This window comes from Lemur catta, chromosome 11 (assembly GCF_020740605.2).
Source record: "Lemur catta isolate mLemCat1 chromosome 11, mLemCat1.pri, whole genome shotgun sequence".
NCBI classification, from domain to species: domain Eukaryota; kingdom Metazoa; phylum Chordata; class Mammalia; order Primates; family Lemuridae; genus Lemur; species Lemur catta.
In genome coordinates, this window is record NC_059138.1 from 4779500 (window position 1) to 4802033 (window position 22534).

At 45.7% G+C, this 22534-nt stretch overlaps 1 protein-coding gene across 9 annotated transcripts in view; it reads left to right on the forward strand.

Moving 5' to 3' along the window:
• Nucleotides 1–22534, forward strand: part of PRKAG2 (protein kinase AMP-activated non-catalytic subunit gamma 2) — a 242932-nt gene that overhangs the window by 196869 nt on the left and 23529 nt on the right. For 6 of the 9 annotated variants that reach the window (XM_045565350.1, XM_045565353.1, XM_045565352.1 and 3 more), the window contains one exon: nucleotides 18338–18447. In XM_045565350.1, the coding sequence (XP_045421306.1) occupies nucleotides 18338–18447 (110 nt within the window). Of the gene's footprint in view, nucleotides 1–200; nucleotides 270–18337; nucleotides 18448–22534 lie in introns of those variants that run through there. The other 3 variants (XM_045565355.1, XM_045565356.1, XM_045565349.1) reach the window with 3 other exon arrangements.

Genomic DNA, 22534 nt, shown 5'->3' on the forward strand with positions numbered 1-22534 from the left:
GACGGGCACATGTTTATACAGCTACTCAGGAGGTTGGGGGAGGGGAGGAATGCGTGAGGCCGAGAGTTCTCATCCAGCCTGGGCAACATAATGAGACACACCCCCCTTAAAAAAACGGGCGCGGCGGGGGGGGGGGGGGGGGGTGGAGTGGAGGGTGGAGTGGCGCACACAGGCATTAACAGGAAGCAGAGATGGAGGAAGTGAAGATGACTCAGGCGTATCTCCCTGAGGCTAAATCCCTGAGGCTAAAAGGCACCTCCACTTGTAAGGTCAGGATTTATTACATGCAGTGATAAATGAAGGCAGCAACAAGTGGATAGAATGGGATGGCTTGCTCTCGGTGTGGGGTGTGGTACCTGAGGGAAGAGCCTTTTAGGGCTTGCTTTCCTGGCAGTGATTGTGCTTGTGCTAATGTGGGGGGGGGTGGGGAAAGGAGTCTTATCTCTGATAATAAAGGAGGAGAGTGATTTTTTTTGGGGGGGGGGCTAATTTAGGAACCTTTTGGCTACATTTTAGTCACTCTTTAATCTGTCTAATGTGCCGCTTTCTATTTCCTGTGTATCTGCATCTGTGTGACATCACTGAGGTTTCTAGACGTTGTGCTGATTCATTTTGTTTTAGACTGTGCTTTGCTCGTGTGTAACCAACAGTAAGTTGCTAACAATGGATTGTTTGTTATTTATCGATCATGGTCTACATTTTCTTTGAAGCGGAGTGTTTAATCGTTCCATCAAGACCTCAAGAACGTGCACGTACACATTCTAATGTTTGCTTGTGCCCTTCTCTTGGCCCTGCTTTTCGCGTTGATTTCCCTAACTTCGGAGCATATGCATATGGTGTGACCCCCTTTTAAATGTATATGTAATCACAGTCATAGTAATTGAGAGCATGAGTCAGAGCCAGATTGGAGTCCCATTTCAGAAGTCTTAGTAACTGTGAGACCTTTGATAAGTTATTTCAAGCTTTGGTTTCTTCGTGTGTAACCGGGGAGTAATAATAGTACCCAGCCAGCAGGACTACATGTGGTTAAGTAACATGAGCATAACATTCACTAAAGTGCCTGGTCCATGGCACAGTCTCCATAATTAGTAACTATGATGACGACTAGAAAGGACAGAAATGGCAAAAACGTAAAAGTTGAAGTCACCGTTGGTGCGTCAGCAGCCCTGGCTGTTCATGCTGTCAGACTTTCCCCGTGTGGATTCACGTGTGTTTGCCAAATGCGGTTGGCAGCATTTGTGAATGGATGTTTATTTGTCCCCATTCCTCAGAAGTGTCCTGCAGGAAAGATGGTGTTATTCCCATCTTACAAATGGAGAAATTCAGACTCAAGGGCATCAGTTTGCTCAAGGTCACAAGGAAGGTGATGACAGTTCTGATGGAGGTTTGGTCTGGAGGTTGCCGTGTTGTTTCTCCCGCACTGCCCCCCATTGGAACTTGGAGCACCTTGCATGCTGCCTGACATGCTTGACGAAGGGACCTGAGCCTGCGAGCCTATAAGGGCATCTCCTATTTTAGTGCCTTATTGGAATGACACTGCAAGTTGTTTCTTCATGTTTTGATTTGAATTAGTAATTCTTAATAGTGCTTACATGTATTTAAAAACGATGCGCCATGTTAACGACAGCAGAGGGCCCACAACAGGAGGATCCCTTATATTGCTAACGCCCAAAGATGTGCACACATTTATGGAAACTCTGATGTTTGTTTTGGTGTGGGTTAGAATAGCCTTTTGTCAGAATCTCAAACTGCAGGACACTTGTGGGGACTTGGGTGAAATTCCCATGTTGAATTCGCCTGAACAAATAGATTGAAATGCGCTGCCACTCAGTGGTTTGCTGAATATATTCATTTATCTCTCTTCCTTCCAAAAATCTACTGAAATGATAGAAATCAATGAAATCAAATACAAACGCAGTCTTGCTCAATAAAAACAAAATCTTAGTTCTTGGAGAAGGCAGTAAAGTGGGTAAGCCTTTGTCAAGTCCGTTCAAGAAAAAAATGGGTAAAAATGCAAAGCGCTAGAAATAAGAGTCTTCTTAACTATAAACACAGAGATTTTTAAAATAATGTTAAAGAAAACCAAATACATCAAACTATCAATAAATTTTTTTAAAGTTTTGAATCATTTCTTGAATAAATTTTACCAGTTTGTATTTTCCTGGTTAGTTATTCCTTTTATCAATCACTATAGAAAAAATTTAAAAGTAATTGTATTGTACTCTATAATAAGGTGAAATGTATGCACATGAGATGTGAATTCTATCTCACTAAAGCTGTTTTTATATAGAGAGACTTTTTTTTTTTATTAGAGAGGGAGTCTCGCTCTTGCTCGGGCTGGTCTCGAACTCCTGAATTCAAGTGATCCTCCCGCCTTGGCCTCCCAGTTGCTAGGATTACAGGCGTGAGCCACCTTGCCCAGCATTAAAGCTATTTTTCAAAAAACAGTAATTAAAAGGTTTTATTCTTCCTCTTCTGCCACAAAAGAGGCACAGTATTCAGCCTGTTAATGGGTGAATTCTGTAAAACTTTTCAGGAACAGTTAATTCCTTGACTATTTAAATTATTTTAAAGCTTACGAAAAGATGGAAAGCTTCCCAACTCATTCTGTGAGCCTAGCTTGATCCTGAAATCAAACCCAGAGGAAGATAGCACACAAAGAAGACAAATGATGAATCTTACATTTAAAATATGGGCAAAACCCTTAAATAAAAACTAGCGAAATGAGCCGTGCACAGTATTGAAAGCCTAATCTATTGTAGCCAAGCAGGGCTTATCTTAGACATGCAAGTGTTCTTCAGTACATTAAGAAATCTAAGGAATCTAGTCCAAGCTACTCTGGAACTGAGGTGGGAGGATTGCTTGAGCCCAGGAGTTCGAGATCAGCCTGGGCAATATAGCAAGATCCAGCAATAACAGATAAAGGAGAGAAACCTATGATCATGTCAGTAGATATTGAAGTAGCAATTAGTAAAATTCAACATATGTTCCTTTTAAAAAAAATCCTTAAGCCGGGCACAGTGGCTCACGCCTGTAATCCTAGCACTCTGGGAGGCCAAGGCGGGAGGATTGCTTGAGCTCAGGAGTTTGAGACCAGCCTGAGCAAGAGCGAGATCCCGTCTCTACTATAAATAGAAAGAAGTTAGCCGGGAATGGTGGCTTGTGCCTGTAGTCCCAGCTACCTGGGAGACTGAGGCAGGAAGATGGCTTGAGCCTAGGAGTTTGAGGTTGCGGTGAGCTAGGCTGATGCCATGGCACTCTAGCCCGGGCAAAAGAGTGAGACTGTGTCTCAAAAAAAAGAAAAATCCTTAATAAGCCAAGGATAGAGTTTCTTTAGGTTGCTGAAAGTATACTGATGTCAGCAGGCGGGGCTGTAGCTGTGCAGTTTCTCGTGCAGGTGAGTCTCCCCTATCCCAGTGCTTGGGACCAGAAGTGTTTTGCATTTTTTCAGAGTTAAGGATATTTGTGTATATGTAGTGACGTATCTTGGGGAAGTCTTAACATGAAATTCATTTGTTTCTTATACACCTTATACACATAGCCTGAAGATAATTTAATATACTGTTTTGGGTAATTTTGTGTATGAAACAAAGTTTGTGTACATTGAACCATCAGAAAGCAAAGGTGTCACCATCTCAGCCACCCGTGTGGACCATCTATGGTTGGTTGGCATCACTGCCATCCGGGACTCTGAATTTATGTGCTGCTGCTAAGCAGTCATTTTCTTACACTTATTCACACATAAGAACTTATTTTAAAAAATGACATAGCATTCATGCAGTGAAAAAGTAACGTGTTTAGGGTAACTTGTGGTGTCACGTTGGCACTCAGGAAGTTTCAGATTTTGGAGCATTTCAGATTTCAGGTGTTCTGATTAGAGGTGCTCCACCTGCTACAACTGCCATGGCATTCCTGACTCTCCTGCCTGTGTGCTGCTGGCTGCTCTGTCCTGGTCAGCTCACCTTGACCGTCACTGTTGCTTCATCTTAGTAATTGGGTTCTGTTTCCTGAAAAAGGAAACATTGGCTCTGATAGATGCTTTAATTATAATCTCAAATTAAACGTGAAGCCATTTAAAAAACCCTGATGGGAAGAAACCGCATGTAATGTTAAGGTCGCTGCTTTGTTGTGACTTTCCTTAGACATTTATTGCAACTCATTTTAAACTAATTGGGCAAACCATTTGCCTTGGTCTTGCTTGTACTTTTTCTTCCCAAATAACTCTTTTCTGCCCCCCCTTATTTAGAGGAGCATCCGCGTTTTCTCGGCAATGTGTGCATTCACCTCCACACACGTGTGCAGCCAGAAGCAAAAAGTGCGGGAAGGGGCCGGGCGCGGTGGCTCACACCTGTAATCCTGGCCCTCTGGGAGGCCGAGGCGGGTGGATCGTTCGAGGTCACGAGTTCGAGACCAGCCTGAGCGAGACCCGGTTTCTACTAAAAATAGAAATAAATTATCTGGACAACTAAAAATATATATAGAAAAAATTAGCCGGGCATGGTGGCGCATGCCTGTAGTCCCAGCTACTCAGGAGGCTGAGGCAGGAGGATCGCTTAAGCCCAGGAGTTTGAGGTTGCTGTGAGCTAGGCTGACGCCACGGCACTCACTCTAGCCCAGACAACAAAGTGAGACTCTGTCTCAAAAAAAAAAAAAGTGTGAGAAGGGAAAACTAGTGGACTTCGTTTGCTCCACTGCTTTGTAGTCGCGAGCCCTGCAAAATTGTATGTAGGGTTTGCCCTTGTAACTGTTCATGTTTCTAAGCACTTTAGAAGGACTTATATAAGATTTTAATTTTTTTCTTTTCCATCTACTTTTAACTTTCATATTCCCCCTTTTTTGCTTATTTCTGACTCAAATATTTTAAGCATTTTCTAAAAAGAGAAAATACTATGTGAATATAGTAAACTCGTGTCTCTAAATGTAAAGTGTAAAAGATACATTTAAAAATAACATTGATAATATTTTTCCTTGTGGAATTACAATGACATTCAGTATGTTAGTTTAAAATTGTAGAAATTGGGAATAAGGAGTCAGGTTTTTCAGTCTTGGGGGTTTTTTTACGTGAAATTTGGGCCAGTGTGTAAATTTTGTTTCAAAATGCCTTACACACTTAGCTCTTTAAGACAAGATTTGGATCTATTACTGTGTCCTGTAATTAATGAATGACTACAGGCCTTAAAATATAATATTCAGTCATTGTAAGTAAAAGAGGTGGTGGTTTGACTTGGTATCAGGCATGTGTGTGCCTGTGTGTGTGTGCACACGCATGTCTCCTCCCGACCTTGTTCCTGCGTTGGCCAAGCAGAGCCACTCTCAGGTGGCAGCTGGACAGTAGCTTCAAAAGCCGGTCCCCAAGCAGAAGCTCCTTCTGAGGCTCACGCCCACTCTGTCAGTCCCTCGAGTCCCTTGGCCCCGCGGCTCTGTTCAGTTAAACTCACTGTCACTCACTGAGGAGGGTGTCATAGCTGACTCGGTGATGGCAGCGTGACGAGGGGAGCTGGTCAGAGTGGGCAGTTACTCTCCTCTAAACACTGGTGGTGACGGTGGGCTGTCTTTGCATCGCGAGGGTCAGCGGCTCGCTGCTGGGCCCGGGGCAGACGGTTCTCCGTGTGCCGAAGGTGCAGCAACGCTGGTGGAGAGTCGGGGCGGTGAGGTGAAGCCCGTGTCTGTCTGTTCCCTCATTTCCCCGCTGAGTCGGTGCCTCTGCACCCCGTGGACTTTGCAGCCAGGGCTGGCGCCCTTCGCTGCACTGCCTTGTCTTGGCGCTTGTTCTGTTTGTCTCCCCTTTAGTCTCCTCCTCCCTAGATCTGCCCTGAACGTGGCTGCCAAGGCGACGTGGCTTGAGAGCTCAGGTCTGAGCCCAGCACTGCCCCGCCTGGCGCTCTGCAGCGGTTTCCCATCACCTCCCTGCCCTGGGCCCAGGGCAGCGTCCCGGCACCTTTAATCCTTTGTCCCCCTCTCCGAGTTCTCCCTGAAGAGGTGCATCCAACCTGTCCCCGTCATATCTGTGCCACCCTCTGCCTGGCACCCTAAGCGCCCTGTTTTCACAGACGAGGGCTTTCCTCACCCTCTGCCTTCACCCATCTTGCACCCTGGCCTGGCCTGGCGCCCCGAGAGGGAGCTTGGAGAGAGAGAAAAAGGCTAATGGCCAAGAATAGACTCTTGGCGAGGGGACACATTCACGAAATGGAAGAAAGGACGCTCAGGAAAAGAGGCGGGAGGAGAAATGGTCAGAAGACCGGATGACGGGTCCTTCCTGGTCACGGGTGATGCCTGTGCGCTGTGGGGCATTCCGTGCACATTGCCTCTCTGCGCACCGTGTGCCCGCAGACCTTCCCAGCCCCGTCAGCAACCAAAACCGTCTCCAGATGTTACTCAGCATCTCCTTGCAGGCAAGATCACCCCTGTGGAGAACCGCTGGTGTGGAGAAAGCCAGCAGGGTGGTGCTGTGGACTTTCTCAAAATTATCCTTCTTGATGCTCAGAGCTACCCTTTTGAGGTATCTACTTTTACTGTGGCGTAAAGGTGAGGAACTGAGGTTGAGAGACCAGCGTCACGTGGCGAGTGGTTAGCAGGGAGATCTGGGGGCAGAAGGTGGATAAGCTGGGCAGGACCCGGATGCATGACAACCGCTGGACACACACAGAATCGGGGTGATGGGTGGGGAGGGAGCCAGGGGATGTCAGCAGCTCCTGGCCCTGCCAAGGGGAAAGAACAAGTGGGAGCAGGTGGGTCCCCTGTGGCTGGCAGGGCCCTGGTGCTGAATCTCTGGCTGCCTTGCCCAGCCTGCCACTTGTGTGGGTCAGTGCGGGGAGAGGCTCCTCAGGGCCTCTGGGGATGATTTTAGAGGTACCAAGCCTGATATCTGAAAGCTCTTTAACAAGGCATAAACCTTCCATTCCACGAATACGGGCAAGGATTAAAATGTGAACACCCCTGCGAGAAGGAAGGCGGGCAGTTTGTGCTCAGGCTGTGGTGCGCACAGCACCCAAACCGAGGGCAGGTTCCCCAGAGGACGGGGCAAGCCGAGGGGAAAGTGCTGAGAGCGTGGTTGGATTCTCTCCCTTCTCTTCGCACATAACTGCGTTGTTGAAAGGACCGTTTTTAATAAAGCTCCGTTAGCGATGCTGATTAAGTTCCCCAACAAAAGTGAGCACAAAAAGTAATGAAGTGAGTAAAAGGCTGATGTTCCCAGAGACTGCTTTTTGTGCCATCTTGATACCATCTGAGATAATGTGCACGAAAGCCAGAGCAGCCAGCCTAAGTTGACGGCACCTCGTCTAGGAAGGCAGCGCGTGCCAGCCTTGCCTGCCTTTCCCCTCACGCATCCTGCGAGGGTGGCGCCTCCACCCTGCCGGGTGCCGCCGACCGGTCAGGTCACTCGTCCCGCGGGCTGTGCTTACCAGGCAGGCTTCTGTTTCTGATCTGACTTCTGTCTCTTTCCCAGTTCATCGGTATTTCAGTTTCCTCAGCACTCACTTGTTTACCTCGCTTGAATCAAGGCCCTAGGAGACTGATGGTTACAAAATCCAGTTGCTTCAACGTTAAAGCCGAGGAGCAGATCCTGGAATGGGGCGACCTCCCCAGAGAGCCCCACTGCCCTTTGCTCTAAGCGCCTTTCAAACTGCAGCAAGTACTGCTTCGTAAACGAGGGTGGTTTTGTGGGCACAGTCTTCGCAGGATGGGTATAAAGTGCAGAGAGAAGGATAACTGGGGCGCGGGGTTGGTCAGCCAGCACTTCCTTGTCCCTCGGGGGTCCAGATGGGAGCGCCCCTCCTGGCACTCAGACCTCAGCACCCTGCTCACCACCCTCTGGGCATCTCTTCTCTATTCCCTCCCTTGCCTTAAGGATAAAAGCAGAGAATGTCGAATGTGAGTTCTTATATGAGTGTCTCTGGCCATTTTTACAACTTTGAATTGAAAATATTCATAACATTTTAGCGCACTGTGAATTTTGTAGGCAGGAGAGTAAGCAGCAGTCCCTGTAAGCGTCTGTGTGTGAAATGTGGAGCATGAGGTAGCAGGCGGCGGCGGAAACCTGCGGCAGAGCGTGCTGCGCGGTTGGTAGGGCTGGATTAGCAGCGTCGTGCTGCTCATCCCGGGAGACACGGAACATGTGGCGAGGGGGTGGGAAGTAGCGTGCAGGGATCGCAGACAGGGACCAAGCAGCGGCTTGGGGCCTTCTTTCCTTCTCACATTAGAGGCTTCCCTTTCTAGTTGAGATGAACCCCATCCGTAAAATGGGGCGACTATCCCCAGGAGTAATGGGACAACCTTCCTTCTAGAGTAAACAAGAGTGACAGGGCTGGACCCTAGGAAATAAGTGGAACTTAGTGCTGGACAGCAAATGCCTTAACAAGTCTTGCTTCCTGGGGTCTTCTAGTTCACCCCCTTTGGTTTGGTGTTTCCAGTATTAGTGGGGAGACCACCTAGGGTGGATAGATGGAAACTGTCCAGTTAGTAATAGATAAGTGCTTATTATCGTCATAAATAGGATACCTTGAAATCCATTTTTGAGTCACTGTCTTGTCTCCCATCCTGCTCCTAATTTGATTGAGGTGTATAAGTAAAGCTATTTCATACTGGTATCTAGCTTCTCAATTATCCTTTAATGTTTTTGATTGACTAACAAATCATCAGTGATAGGCTGTCCTCTTCATATTCATATAATTAAGGCCAAGAAAACCAAAGAATCGTGCCCATCTTATAACACATTTTTTATGCATTCTTTCTTAATTAAAATTCTTTGTAAATAGGTTTCAGAAAAAGTAATTTATGATTATAGTGATTATCTCTGAAACATGATTTGTTAGATTGTTTGCTGTATTTGTAGGTTTTTAAAAAATATGTATATGGTAGTGTGAACATTTTAAGGTTTTTTGTAATCTTATTGAATCTAATGCATTTTTTTGGCCAACAGAATTAGAAAAAGCTTCAGTATAAAATATACTTGGCAAATATTTTAAAGTTTTAAATCAATACTGTTTTGCTTTAAAAAAAAATTACAAGCCAAGTGCAGTGGCTCACACCTATAGTTCTAGCTACTCAGGAGGTCGAGGCGAGAGGGTCCATTAAGCCTAAGAGTTCAAGGCCAGCCTGGACAACATAGCAAGACCCCATCTCTAAAAAAAAGGCAATAAAAAAATTACGTGGAGCACTTCTATAGGTGCATTATTTCTCTAACAACAAAAAAAATCATTCTCCAGTCCTTTAATTTTATAAAGACATATAAATAGTTTTTTTACTAGTTATTAAATCCAGATTCACCAGTATTCTTTTAAACCTGTATGCTTTGTTTGCTATCATTTTTCTCTCTGAGGACAGAAATGTAACTTAGTAATCTCAGGTCTATACTTGCTCCTCTCACATTTGACCAGGGCATATTTCAGTGACATATAATTTAGCAGGCAGTAACTTGTGCCTAATATCTACGAGAATTTCTCCAGGTGGCTGGGATTATAAAGAAGCGCAATCCACTGCCCCCAGAAGCTCACAGTCTCAAGGCAGAGCCAGACCGGTAACTTTAGTGCAAGGCCTGTGATGCCTCAGAGTGAATTGCTCACAAAGCCATGTCAGAACTGGAGCCCTTAATCCCCACGCGAGGGGCTCTAAGGGAAGGTGTTAAGGGGGGAAGTGGCCTTTGAACTGAACTTTGAAGGCGTGTTGGTGTTCTGGGGCTGCCATAGCAAAGTACCACAGACTAGGTGGCTTGGAACAACAGAAGTTATTCTCTCCGAGCTCTGAGGGCTGGAAGTCTGGAGTAGGCAGGGTTGGTTCCTGCTGGAGGCTGTGAGGGAGAACCTGTGCCACGCCTCTCTCCCGCCTCTGGTGGTTGTAGCAGTCCCGGGTCCCTTGGCTTGTGGATGCGTCACACCAATCCCTGCCTCTGTCTTCACGTGGCCTTCCCTTCTGTCTCTCTGTCTTCTCTTCTCTCTCTTATAAGGACAGTCCTCGTTGGATTTAGGGCCCACCCTAATCCAAAGTGATCTCAAGATCTTCGCCTTAATTATATCTGCAAAGACGCTCATTGCAATAAGGTCTCATTCTGCTGTTTCCAGGGAACATTCTTTGCAGGGGTTGGGGGGACCGTTCAGCCCACTAAGGAAGGTGAGCAGGATGTCAGGTGACCATAGAGGGGCAGGGAAGGGACTGTTTCGGAAGAGAGAACTGTGTGTGCCTAGGCTCAGAACAGAAGCTTAAGGGGACACATTCTCAACACTGACTCTCCCACAGTTCAGAAACTTCCTTTGAAAAGAAAATACTGAAAGGATCCCAGTGTATGAGATTCCTAGGGGATGTTGTGGGGGATGAGGCTGGGTGGGTTAGAGTTAGATTTCTAGAAACCTTGAATGATAATGGGTTGTGTAGGCAATGAGGACACGTCAGAAGTTACTAAGCTGAGGATGTTATGTAATCAAATCTGTTTTCAGAAAGAGAAATATTTACTTCTACATATTCCTATTTAGTGTTTATAATTGTTAAAGTTAGATGTTGTATTTTTAACATTTTGTTAACATTTGTGAATTAGACACTTTGATATATACTTGCTACTTCTCAGTGTTACTCTTCAGCCACTCCCTTGATGGTGCTGGGGTGGCGTGCTAGTGGAAGAGCGGTAAGAGTCAACGTCATTCCACAAACAGGCCCCTTCCTTTGGGGGACCAGCAGTTCAAGTGCCAGCGTAATCGTCTAATTATGCCTCTATCCAGTAACATATGAAATAACAAAAGCAAGAACAGAACATTGTGATAATATCTTAACTCCAGTTACCTTTTGAATATTGAGAGTTTGAACTTCTTGCCTTCTCAGGAATTTTAATAATGCATTCCAAACAACCTGTTGTTGAATAATTTTGGTGGGTTGTTGGGTTGGTTGGGTTATTTTGGTTTAACTCCAAATTACTCTTTTTTTTCTATTTCAATGATTTTTTTCCTCCAAGTGCAATTTGAAACTTCATCATAATGTGAATAATACTAATGGTGCCACCTATATTCAGAAAGTTTATATGAAGAGTAGAGAAGCACCACAAAAAAAGGAACATTGTATAATGTTTTACTGTATTTTCTTAACTTAAAATGCTAATACTTCTGTTATTGATGTTTTGTTACATCAATAATAGTCCTTATTCCAAATCAACAGAAATTTTGTTATAATTTGTTTTAAATATTTAACATTTTACTTTGGTCAAGTGTTACATTTTATTTGGCATTATGCCTTTATTTTATTTTATTTTATTTTATTTTATTTTAATTGAGACAGGGTCTCACTCTGTTGCCCAGGCTGGAGTGCAGTAGCATCATCATGGCTCAGTGCTGCCTCCACCTCCTGGGCTGGGGAGATCCTCCCGCCTCAGCCTCCCAAGTAGCTGGGTCTACAGATGTGCACCACCACCCCTGGCTACGGTTTTTAAAATGTAGATCTTCCCCAAACACATAACCGCAGTCTGTGAGGAAAGCTTTGGACATTTCCGGTCAGGGGGCAAAGTACCTGACCGGTTCTCATCAGAGCTGTGTCACAGCCACAAGGAGCGTAAGGAGAACTGACTGACTGTCCTATAGAGTCCTGGTGGGAATCCTGAGACAGAAAAAGGACATTAAGGAAAAACTAAGGAAATCTGAATAATGTGGGGACTTTTGTTAATAATTTGTTCATTAATGTCTTATTGGTTCATTAATTGCAAGCAGTCTACCATGCTGATGTGAGATGCCAGTGATGGGGAAACACATCTCCGCCCCCCCCCCACACCTCCTGGCCAACGGTGCAGGGCACGCAGGGAGACCCCCGAGCCGAGCTCCCACACTCCCCAACCGGGAGGCAGCCTGGGTGGGAAGGCAGCCCTGGGACGACAGCCTTAGCCCGGTGACCAAGGTGATGAGTCATGAAGCTTGGGTGTGCCTCCCATGTGATGAGGTGAGACTAGTACTGTACCTTGGGCTCTTCCTCCCAGAGCTCCATAACCCCCAGATTGAGAAAAACCCCAAGACTGAGATGATCAGAAAATCACTGTACAAATCACATGGTGGCGAGTAATCCCAGCTACTTGGGAAGCTGAGGCGGAAGGATCTCTTGAGCCCAGGAGTTCGAGACCAGCTTGGGCCACATAGTGAGAACCTGTCCCCTCCCCCTGAAAAAAAATTTTAAAAAGAAAGAAAAAGAAGAAAAGAAAACCACTGTACAAATTGGAATGAAAGGACATTGCACAGGTTACCTGCCCTGCCCTCCTCAGAACTGTCAAGAAAGCTGCCCAATCTGGAGGAGCCCAAGGAGGCATTATGACTAAGCAAACGGGCTATCGAGGGTAGATCCCCGGTGAGTAAAAGGGCATTAGGGAAAAACCAAGGAACTCCTAGAGAGTGAGAACTTCAGTTAATAATAATGTATCAGTGCTGGTTCATTATTTGTGACAAATGTGCCACAGTAATGTAAGATGTTAAATTTAGGGCAAACCCAGTGTGGGCTATGCAGGAACTGTCCTATCTTTGCAACTTTTTGTAACTCTGAAATAACGATTTATTCAAAATACAATGTTTATTTAAATATTTCAAAAATCAACAAATTAAGTGGTACACTGAAAAGTACGTTTAACACAAACATTACAGATTTTTGAAAATTCTATAGGTTTGGACATTCCTGCTTTATGGTATTTAAAAATTCTATTTCACATATTCCTATGGGAATATTAACATCTATAATATGTGCACTCCATTTCTTTTCTTTTTTTTTTTTTTTTGAGGCAGAGCCAGTGCTCCATTGGCCCAGCTAGAGTGCAGAGGCGTCATCATAGCTCACTGCAACCTCAAACTCCTGGGGTAGAGCGATCTTTCTGCCCGAGTAGCTGGGACTATAGGTGCAGGCCACTGTGCCCAGCTAATTTTTCTATTTTTAGTAGAGACGGGGTCTCGCTTTTGGTCAGGCTGGTCTCAAACTCCTGAGCTCAAGCGATCCTCCCACCTCAGCCTCCCAGCGTCCTAGGATTACAGGTGTGTGCCACCGCACCTGACCTACACTTCTTTTCTGAAAAGTCTTTATTTCATTAATGAACAAAATATCTGGTATGATTTCCTTTCTATGGGGTGGATTGTTACATTTTATTATAGTTTCCCTCTTGATTTCATGTGTTTGGATTTTAGGAGTATAGGTTAAGCAGGCAATTTGTAACTTAAATACTGGTTATATATATGCTTGACTGCACTGATCTTTGGCTTTTGTATCTGCACAAATCCACACTCCATCAGCTACTAGGTAACTGCACGTTTGACAGTGTGATGAACATCGTCCTTAGCAACAACAGCAGAAATGGACCCGAACTTTCTATGCCGCTATTATGAGAACTTCTTGTGTTTCTGTTCTTTCCTGTTCAGGACCCCCATTTTCTGGCAGATAAATGTTTCAAGAGAAGTGGAAGCACACTGGCTTGAATTTTATCCACCCAGCCACTCACTCCCTGACTGCCGATTCTGTTCATTCACAAACACTGTGCTTGTCCTTGGTGGTGCTCCGGGCACCGGGCAGTGTGATGACAGTTAATGTCTCTGGTTTGTAGTGTCCATGAGGACAGGAGCCACAGGGTCCTCTTCCCTGCCGTGTCCCCACCCCAGCTGTTGGTAGCAGATGTTGTTGTTGCCTTACCTGCATCCCCCTAGTCTCACCCAAGTTCTCATATTTCAACATCTCTGCCCAAGGGCATTCTTTGGCAGCTGGGCTTGCGGGCAGAAATGCCAGAAGTGATGCTGTGGGAATAACCCTTAACCCAAAGGGGCAGGAGGGGTCCCTGCACAATAGTTCTGGGGTCTGTACACAGTCTTGGGGTGCCTCCGTCAAAGCTTCACTCCAGTGGCACAAAGCTATGACCTGCTTAGTGCCTTACCCTTTTTTTGCATTTTTTCCTTCTCTAACTTCCCTTGGTCTCTGGGTCAACTTTCGGGCAGACCCACACTAAGACAGTATGCAATAAATATTTATTGACTGCATTAATTCATGGATTAGATGAGTAAGAGTCTTGGCATTCAAAGAAATTATCATCCAAGAAGAAAAAGAATGTTAGAAATATACAATCACTATTAATGAGATGCAAGTGATAACTGATGAGAACTAACAGATAAAAAGCCGTAAGCTTTCAGAGGAAGAAGTCATTTTAGACTTCCTTCCCCTTTCCAAGTCAGGGTCGGTTACCTGCCCGTGTGATCTTCTGTGATCGAGTACTCACCCTCCGCGAGCGCGTGAGCTTTGAGTGCAGAGAATAGGCCATGTGTTCACGTGTGTCTGCACACCAGGACAAGCCTGGGACACAGGCAGCCCTCCCCAGCATGTCGGGGGGGTATGCTGTTGAGTTGGGCACCAGGGTTCAGTGGAAGAGCGGTCAGAGCTTGGGACAGAGTTCCAAATACCACTCAGGTCCCTTCCTAGCTGTCTGACTTTGGGCAAGTAACGTGGCTTCTCCTAGCTTCAGTTTCTTCAGAGGTAAAATGAAGAAATTAAGGCATGCTCCTCAAGGTTGTTACATAAACTGAAGGAGGTAATTTACTGTAATATCAGCTTCCTTGTGAGGACTCGAATGTTTGCTTCTTTTGTGGGAAAAGGTGGCATTTGAGATTGGGTTAACATTGGATAAGAAAAAGTAGAGGAGAAGGACATTGGTGTTAAAGCAAATGAGCAAGTGCAGGAAGGTGAGCTTGGAGACCACAGGGACTCAGCAGGGAGCTCATCTGCCTGGATGTGAAAACAGGAGGTGGGAAATGAGGTTGCAGAGAAGCCAGACATGGAGATGCAGGAGTGCTACCCCCAGACGTCTGGACTTCATTGCACAGCAGGAGGGGAGACATTGAGCGGGAGTGTCCAGGAGGTGACTGGAATGGTGGGACTCTGAATTATGAATCGTAGTGTCCTGAAGAAGGGTCAGAATTGAAAATAGACTTGGGACTGGTCCACATAACTTGCCGTGAAATTGGCAGGCCAGCCAGCATAGGTCACTACAGCAGGAACGTGGAGCTGTGGAGGCTCCTTTCCACAGTCAGGGAGCTTGGTTAGTATCACCCTGTTAACACTTACTGTGCTAATTAACATATACACTAAAGTAAATTTTCTTCCCAGATATTTCCCAAGTAGTCCACATCTTCCTAAAGTACACAGGGCAGTGTGGGCTGGATGGAGCTGTCAGAGAAATCTCTTGCAGATAGTGTCATTTGAGTGGATCTGTGAAGCTAGGGAGGACTTGGGTCGGCAAAACAGGGAGAGCGGGTCCTGCAGGCCCAGGGAAGGAAGGAAACCATCCTGGCTGAGAGCACAGCTTTGGGATCAAGAGGCATCGAGTTCAAATTCTGCTTCCACAACCTCCTAGTCATGTCCTGGAGCTGAGGTCTAATGAAGGAGGAGTTAACTGTGGGCCACGAGGACATGGAAAAGGCACTAAGGGAGAGGTAGCCGCATTGGAAGGGAGGGCATCGCAATGGTGAAGGGCTGGAGGAAGACACTGTGGCTACAGAAAACTCTGGAGGGGACGTTTACTGTTAAAAGAGGCTGGGGGTGGGGGTCCAGGCCCCTCAGGTCTTGGAGGCTACTTCCTGGCTTTTGTCTTTTCTGTAAAGCAGATGGAAGCCATTAAAGCGTTTTCAGCAGGGGGCGGGGGTGACACGATTAGATTTGCACCTGGCAAAATCTTTCTGGGTGCAGAGTGGAGAGCTGCCGAAGGGAGTGAGCAGGGAGGTAACGGGATGGTGAGGGAGCTAGGATGAGGGACCATGGAGGCAGTGAAATGGTTTATTTCAGAGAGATTTGGGGTATAAACTCAACAGGGCGTCATGGGAAATTGCAAGGAGAGGACGATGGCCAGGAGAACTCTTAGATTTCTGTGTAGCTGGCTGGATGGTGGGGCCGTGCAGTTTACTCTTGAACGTGCTGGAAACCCCACAGTGTGCGTATTATTTCTGTTTAAACTGTCAGCTTATATAGAGATTTAAACAACTTAAAAAGGCATTTATATATTTGTCCACATAGTTGCCATTTTCTTTGTTCTGTTGTGTAGATCGATGTTTCCATATGGCATTTATGTAAATATTACCTTTTTAAAAAATGCTTAATTTCCAATTGTTCATTGCTAGTATATAGAAATACAGTAACTTTGTTTTTGGCTTTTTCTGTTTGCATTTCCTTTATTATAGTTACTTTTTTTCTTTCGTTGACTTTATTTTTTTTAGGTTTTATTTTTGGTTGACAAATAATTGTACATATTTGTAGGGACATAATGTGATGTTTTGATACATATCTAGATTGTATAATGATCAAATCAGAGTAATTAGCATATCCATCCCCTTAAACATTTATTATTTCTTTGTGATGAGAACATTCAAAATCTTCATGCTATTTTGAAATATAGAATACATTATTATCAACTCTAGTCACCCAACTCTGCAGTAGAACACCAGAGCTTATTCCTCCATCTAACAGTAACTTTGTACCCACTGACCAACCTTTCCCCATCCCCCAGCCCCTGGTAACCACTGTTCTATGAGATCAATGTTTTTAGATTTCACATGAGTGAAATCATGTCGTATTTGTCTTTCTGTGCCTGGCTTATTTCGATTAATATAATGTCCTCCAGTTTAATCCATGTTGTCACATGGCAGGATTTCATTCTCTTTGATGGCTGAATAGTATTCCATTGTGTATAATACCACATTTCTTTACCCGTTCATCTGTTGAATACTTAGGTTGATGCCATATCTTGGCTATTGCAGATAGTGCTGCAGTGGACACGGGAGTGCAGGTGTCTATTGGATATACCCATTCCATTTCTTTTGGATGTGGAGATTGCCACATCACATGATAGTTGTAGTTCTTGGCACCTTTGTCGAAAACCAATTGACTGTAAATGCATAGATATATTTCTGGGCATTCTATTCTGTTCCATTGGTCTGTGTGTTTGTTTTTATGCCAGTACCATGCTGTTTTGGTTACTATAGCTTTGTAGTATATTTTGAAGTCAGAATAGTGTGATGCCTCCTGCTTTGTTTTTGCTCAAAATTGCGTTGGCTATTCAGGGTCTTGTTTTTCCATACAGATTTTGGGATTTTTTTTTTTCCTATTTCTGTATAGAATGCCATTAGTATTTTGATAGGGATTGCATTAAATCTGTAGATAGCTTTGGGTAGTATGGACATTTTAACACTACTAATTATTCCAGTCCATGAACACAGAATATCTTTCAATTTATTTGTGTCTTCTTCAATTTCTTTCATCAGTGTTTTATAGTTTTCATTTGTAGAGATCTTTCACCTACATGATTAATTTTATTCCTAAGTTTTTTGGGGTTTTTTTGTAGCTTTTGTAAATGGGATTCTCAAAAATTTCTATTTCAGGCTGGGCACAGTGGCTCACGCCTACAATCCCAGAACTTTGGAAGGCGAAAGTGGGAAGATCGCTTGAGTCCAGCAGTTTGAGACCAGCCTGGGCAATGTAATAAGATCCCATCTCCACAAAAAAAAAAAAAAAAAAAAGAACCAACATTAGACAGGCTTGATGGCACATGCCTATAGTCCTAGCTACTTGGGAGGCTAAGGCAGGAGTTCGAGATTACAGTGAGCTATGATCACTCCACTGTACTTCAGCCTACAATAGAGGGAGACCCTGTCTCTAAAAAATGAATGAATGAATGAATGCATTTCCATTTCAGATAGTTGTGTATTGATTTTGTACTCTCCAACTTTACTGAAGTTGTTTTAGTTCTAACAGTTTTTTGATGGAGTCTTTAGGGGTTTGTATGTATAAGTTCGTGTCATCTGCAAACAGGGACCAATTTAAGTTTTTTGTTTCCAATATGGATTCCTTTTATTTCTTTGTCTTGCCTAATTGCTCTGGCTAGGACTTCCAGTGCTAGATTGAGTAGAAGTGGTAAAAGTGGGCATCCTTGTCTTGTTCCAGATCTTAAAGGGAGAGCTTTCAACTTTTTCCCGTTCAGATAGCTGTTTTTGATTTATTAGCCCTGTATTCTGTGACCTTGCTAAACTCATTCTTTTTAGATCTAGGAACTTTTTCTAGATGCTTTTGTATTTTCCATGTAGAAAATCACACAATGTGCAACTAAAGACAGTTTCGTTGTTTTCCTTTTCAACACGTGTGCTATGCTTTCATTTTTCCCCTTGCCATGATTGTTGCACTAGCCAGGACCTTCAGTACAGTGCTGAGTAGAATTAGCGAGTGCCGACACCCTTGCCTTGTTCTTGACCTTGAGGGGAAAACATTTCAAATTTTAAGTCTATTAGTGTAGATTTACCTACATGTTCTTCATCGAGTTGAGGGAGCTCTTTTTTATCACTGATATTTTGCCTTTTTTTCCTTTTAGCAGTAGAAGACTCAGAAAGTGGTGTTTACATGCGATTCATGAGGTCACACAAGTGTTACGACATCGTTCCAACCAGTTCAAAGCTTGTTGTCTTCGATACTACATTACAAGTAAGTGTACCTAATTTTCATGAATTTTTGGCATATTATTTGGATGGCTACTTTATACAGCAATTTAAATCCAGCAATGCCAGCAGACATTTATAGTCCTTTCACATCTCAGACACTGTGCTGAGGTTTTGTCTGAATTCTCAATTTCCATGACAATCTTATAAGGAATGTGCTGTTACTGTCCACTTTCTACAGATAAGGAAACTCAAATTCTAGAGTTTAAGAACTTAGTTCACAAAGCTTAATCCACAAATTCTAGAGTTGAAGGACTTAATCCTCAGAGCTGGTGTGTGATGGGATCTGGAATTTGAACACGGGTCTATCTGACATGTGTCAGAGCCTAAGCTATTAATCATTAAACTGCACTGCCTCCTCAATATATCCGGATGTTCTTTCTTGGTTATTTAGGAGAATATATAATAAATAAATAGATGTGAAATAATATTGGCTAAAAAGAAGAAAATTACTAAGGTGGATAATCTCTTGAGAAAGAACTTTATTTTGCAAAAAAATTGAACCTGATCATTTTGGTATTTAATTGTGCTTATCAAAGTTCACTTTATATAATCAGTATGACTTACAATCATGTAAGAAAAGTCCTGAATAATACACTCAATAGAATGATCAAACTACATTCAGTGTAATAAAAAATTTGTGTGCACAGTTATACACATATATGCACGTATACATTTAGTATGTTATTTCTATATAAATCATTATGTAGAAATTAACAAACCTAGTAAGATCGTCTTCAGTTGAGAAGAAGATTCTGAGCCAGGGCTTCACGGTAAGTGGCTTGTGAAGGATGTGCTCCCAGGAGAAACCATGAAGGGACAAGAGGACGGCAGGCCAGGGAAGGAAGCCAGTGAGGGCGTGGTGGAGGGCAGTCTCCAGGGGACTTTGGCCAGTAAGGACCCTTGAGTATGTCTCAGCCTCTTCTATTCTCTGCGTTGGTTGATCCGCCCAGGCTCTTCCAGCTCAGTCCAGCCCCTCAGTCCCCCAACCCCATTCTTCCCAGCTGTGCTCTGCCTCCGCCCCCACACACAGGGGCGGACCCTCTGGAGGGCTCCCCGGGCTTTCCGAGCCACTTTGCCTACATTCTGTGCCCGCCACTAGGACTCACGGGAAGACAAGAATGGTTTTGCTTTGTTTAGTTTCATTTTCCAATTGTGTCCATCTGTCCTTCTGGCCCTCTCAGTCCTGGTAAAGTGGAGATCAAATGTATACAGCTGGAAGCTCTGCCCCCTGGGGGGGGTTCATCACCAGTGTCCTCGAGAGCCACTCTGTGCAGTGCCAGCGGGGACCAGCCCGGCAGGAGAAGCACCTGTAAACCAAGCCCAGGTTTTTCCCTGTCAGTCAGCGTCTCACAAGGGGCTCCCTGGAAACCGTGGAAGTGGATGCAGGGAGGGAGGCGAGGGTGTGGGCACTGGCATCAGAGTAGCCGGCGTCCCCTGCTCGTGCGGCTTCCTTGTCCTTCACGGGCCTGGGTAAGCCACATCTCCACCTGCTGAGGGAATGCTGTGTCCACACACAGCCTTTGGCCTGGGGGTTCAGACAGCACCGCGCTTGTGATGGGAGCTCAGGTTGCATGGTCATCTGGCATCTCACAGCCAGTTGATCAGTCTCCACCAGGGCCCAGTAGTAAGCCACGAACTGTCTCCCAAAAGGAAAATAATTACCTGCAGGAGAGGGCATGGTTGTTTTGGGGGCTTTAGAGTCACTCAGTACACGGGTCCAAGTCGCACATGCAAATGTGGTACATGTTGCTTCCAAAAGACCTACCAGTGTTGTGTGCTGGCTGGTGGTGTTGAGAGCATGAACTTGAATTTCACCGTGGAGGGGTCTCTCCAGCGCTCCAGGCTGTTCTGAGGTGTCAGAGCCCTGACTCCTGTGGAGTCTATTCCTCACCCTCTGGTCTGCAAGTCTCACAGAGGCGTCCAAAGCTCTGCTACTTCCTGCCCATCCGGCACAGCCAGCACAGGCCGTGGGCACAGTGGGCCAGTGTGGCCGTGTGCAGCAGGTGGGGGCGATCAGCTTGTCTACCACAGTAAGACAGAGCGGGGGGTGAAGAGCCTTGTGGCGTGGGAAAACGTGCGGTTGCCAAGTAAAGCAGACTGCCTCTAGGGGCCCTTGTAAGCTGGTGTGGACAAGAAGAGTATGTGTCTGGGCAGTGGCCTCAGGTCCCCCAAGGTGCTACATCAGGAAGAGCTGCTGCAGCTATAAGTTTACAGTAATCTACGGTCCTCAAAGATGCAGCCACAGGCCAGATGGGCAGTTTCCCTGGGGCCGTGATGGTGAGCCCCTGCTCTCAGGTTCTTCCACGGGCACAGCCTCTGCACTTCCCAGCTGCATTTGCTTTGCTAGCCTGGTGGCTCTGTGAGTCAGAGAGCCAGTGGAGGATGCTGCCGCCTGTCAGGTGTGTCGCTTCCAATCAGACACTCAGGAACTGAGGAGAAGAGCTGGATGTGGTGGTGCCTGTAGTCCCAGTAACTTGGGAGGCCAAGGTGGGAGGGGAGGCCAAGGTGGGAGGGTCGCTGGAGACCAGCCTGAGCGACATAGCAAGACCCCATCTCTAAGTAAATAAATAAATAAATAATTTTTTAAAAAAAGGATTGAGACTTGGTACCAACCTTATCACAAGAGAAAAAAAAAGGACTGAGGAAGGAGATAACCAAAGCGTGGGACCTGCTGCACCCTGTGATCCGAACTTGAGCTGAGACTCTGAGACTCTGTCACCCGATGGCCACGGTCCCCACTTTGATCAGCAGACTACAGTGGCGTGTGGATTCTCGGGTTCTAGGAATCAATGTCCATTCATAGTCGGTGTCCAGAAGCCCTGAAAAGCCCACATTTCCTTTTGCAAGTCCCTTTGGAAAAGGCTCGGAGTTGGAGGCCAAGCTGAGGGCTGCTTCCTCTGGGCTCTGCGAGCTGGCTCGGGTCTGGAAACTGGCCAGAGGATGCCTCTCCAGTTTGATGATTCAGGCCAGGTTTTTGGCCCCTACACTTGAGTTTTCATTTTAGAAGCCTGTGCAGCTACTTCATTTTTAGGAACATAGCAATCAATTAACCACCACCAATGATCCCTGCGGGTCAGACCATTCCAACTGTCACTCCTCTGGGCTGCCCTTGATGGCACATGTGCCTGCCCAGCACTTGCCCTCGCTACGGGGCATGTCATTCCTGTCCAAATCGGTGAGGCCAGCCCATGCACTGTGTCCTACCGTGTGCCTGGCCTACGGGGCACAGAGTGAAGGGGCGCCCCTTGCCAGAACATTCCTCAGAGGCCCAGCGAGGGAGTGTGTGTCCTCTGAGCGTTGAGTATGCAGCTTGCACATGGTGAGTCTCCAGCACCCCGTCTCCTATGCCTGTGGGTTCCCTCTTCTCACCTGCGCCACGGGCTTCCTGGCGCCTCAGCCCTGGGGAACGTGGCCTCAGCAGTGCCCTGTATCTCAGTCCACCAGACGAGCGGGGAGAGCCGCTGCCGGCTGCATGCACTAAATGTGGATGAACATTTTCTGGAAAGCCAACCTATAGCAATCAGTTCTACCAAATCCATGTTCAATTCCTCCTCTAACATTATTAGAATCTATTCCCACAGATACTTCCTAGGTTTCTGCAGATATGAAATGGCAGAATCTTACAGTTCCTTCCGTGTATGTTTCCTCCTCTGCTGTGTGCTGAAACCTATCCCCCACCATTACGGGTCAAGGGGCAGCAAGGGAGGTTGGGGCTGCCTTGGGGAGAGTGAGAGGCCCGTGCAGGCGTCAGCCCAGGAAAGCCCGTCGTCACTGGGCTTTCAAGCAAAGGAAGGTGGTTCTCGAACACTGGAGAGCCAGCGGTTCCCACTGCCATGGGAGGCCTGGAGTAACTGCGGAATTCAAGAATCTTGGCTTTGTCTGAGGCCAACCAGATGTCCCCGTGCTGGGTGCAAAGGTCCCTCCTTCCAGATCAGTGCCGGCTTTCATACGGTGTGTCTGCATCCTGCAGTTACATTTTGAGTTTGATTTTGGAAACATCAGCCCTGTAGCTACAAGAAATAAGAGATTCTCTTAGGGCTGCCATAGAGGCTCTTTGGTTCTCTGACCGA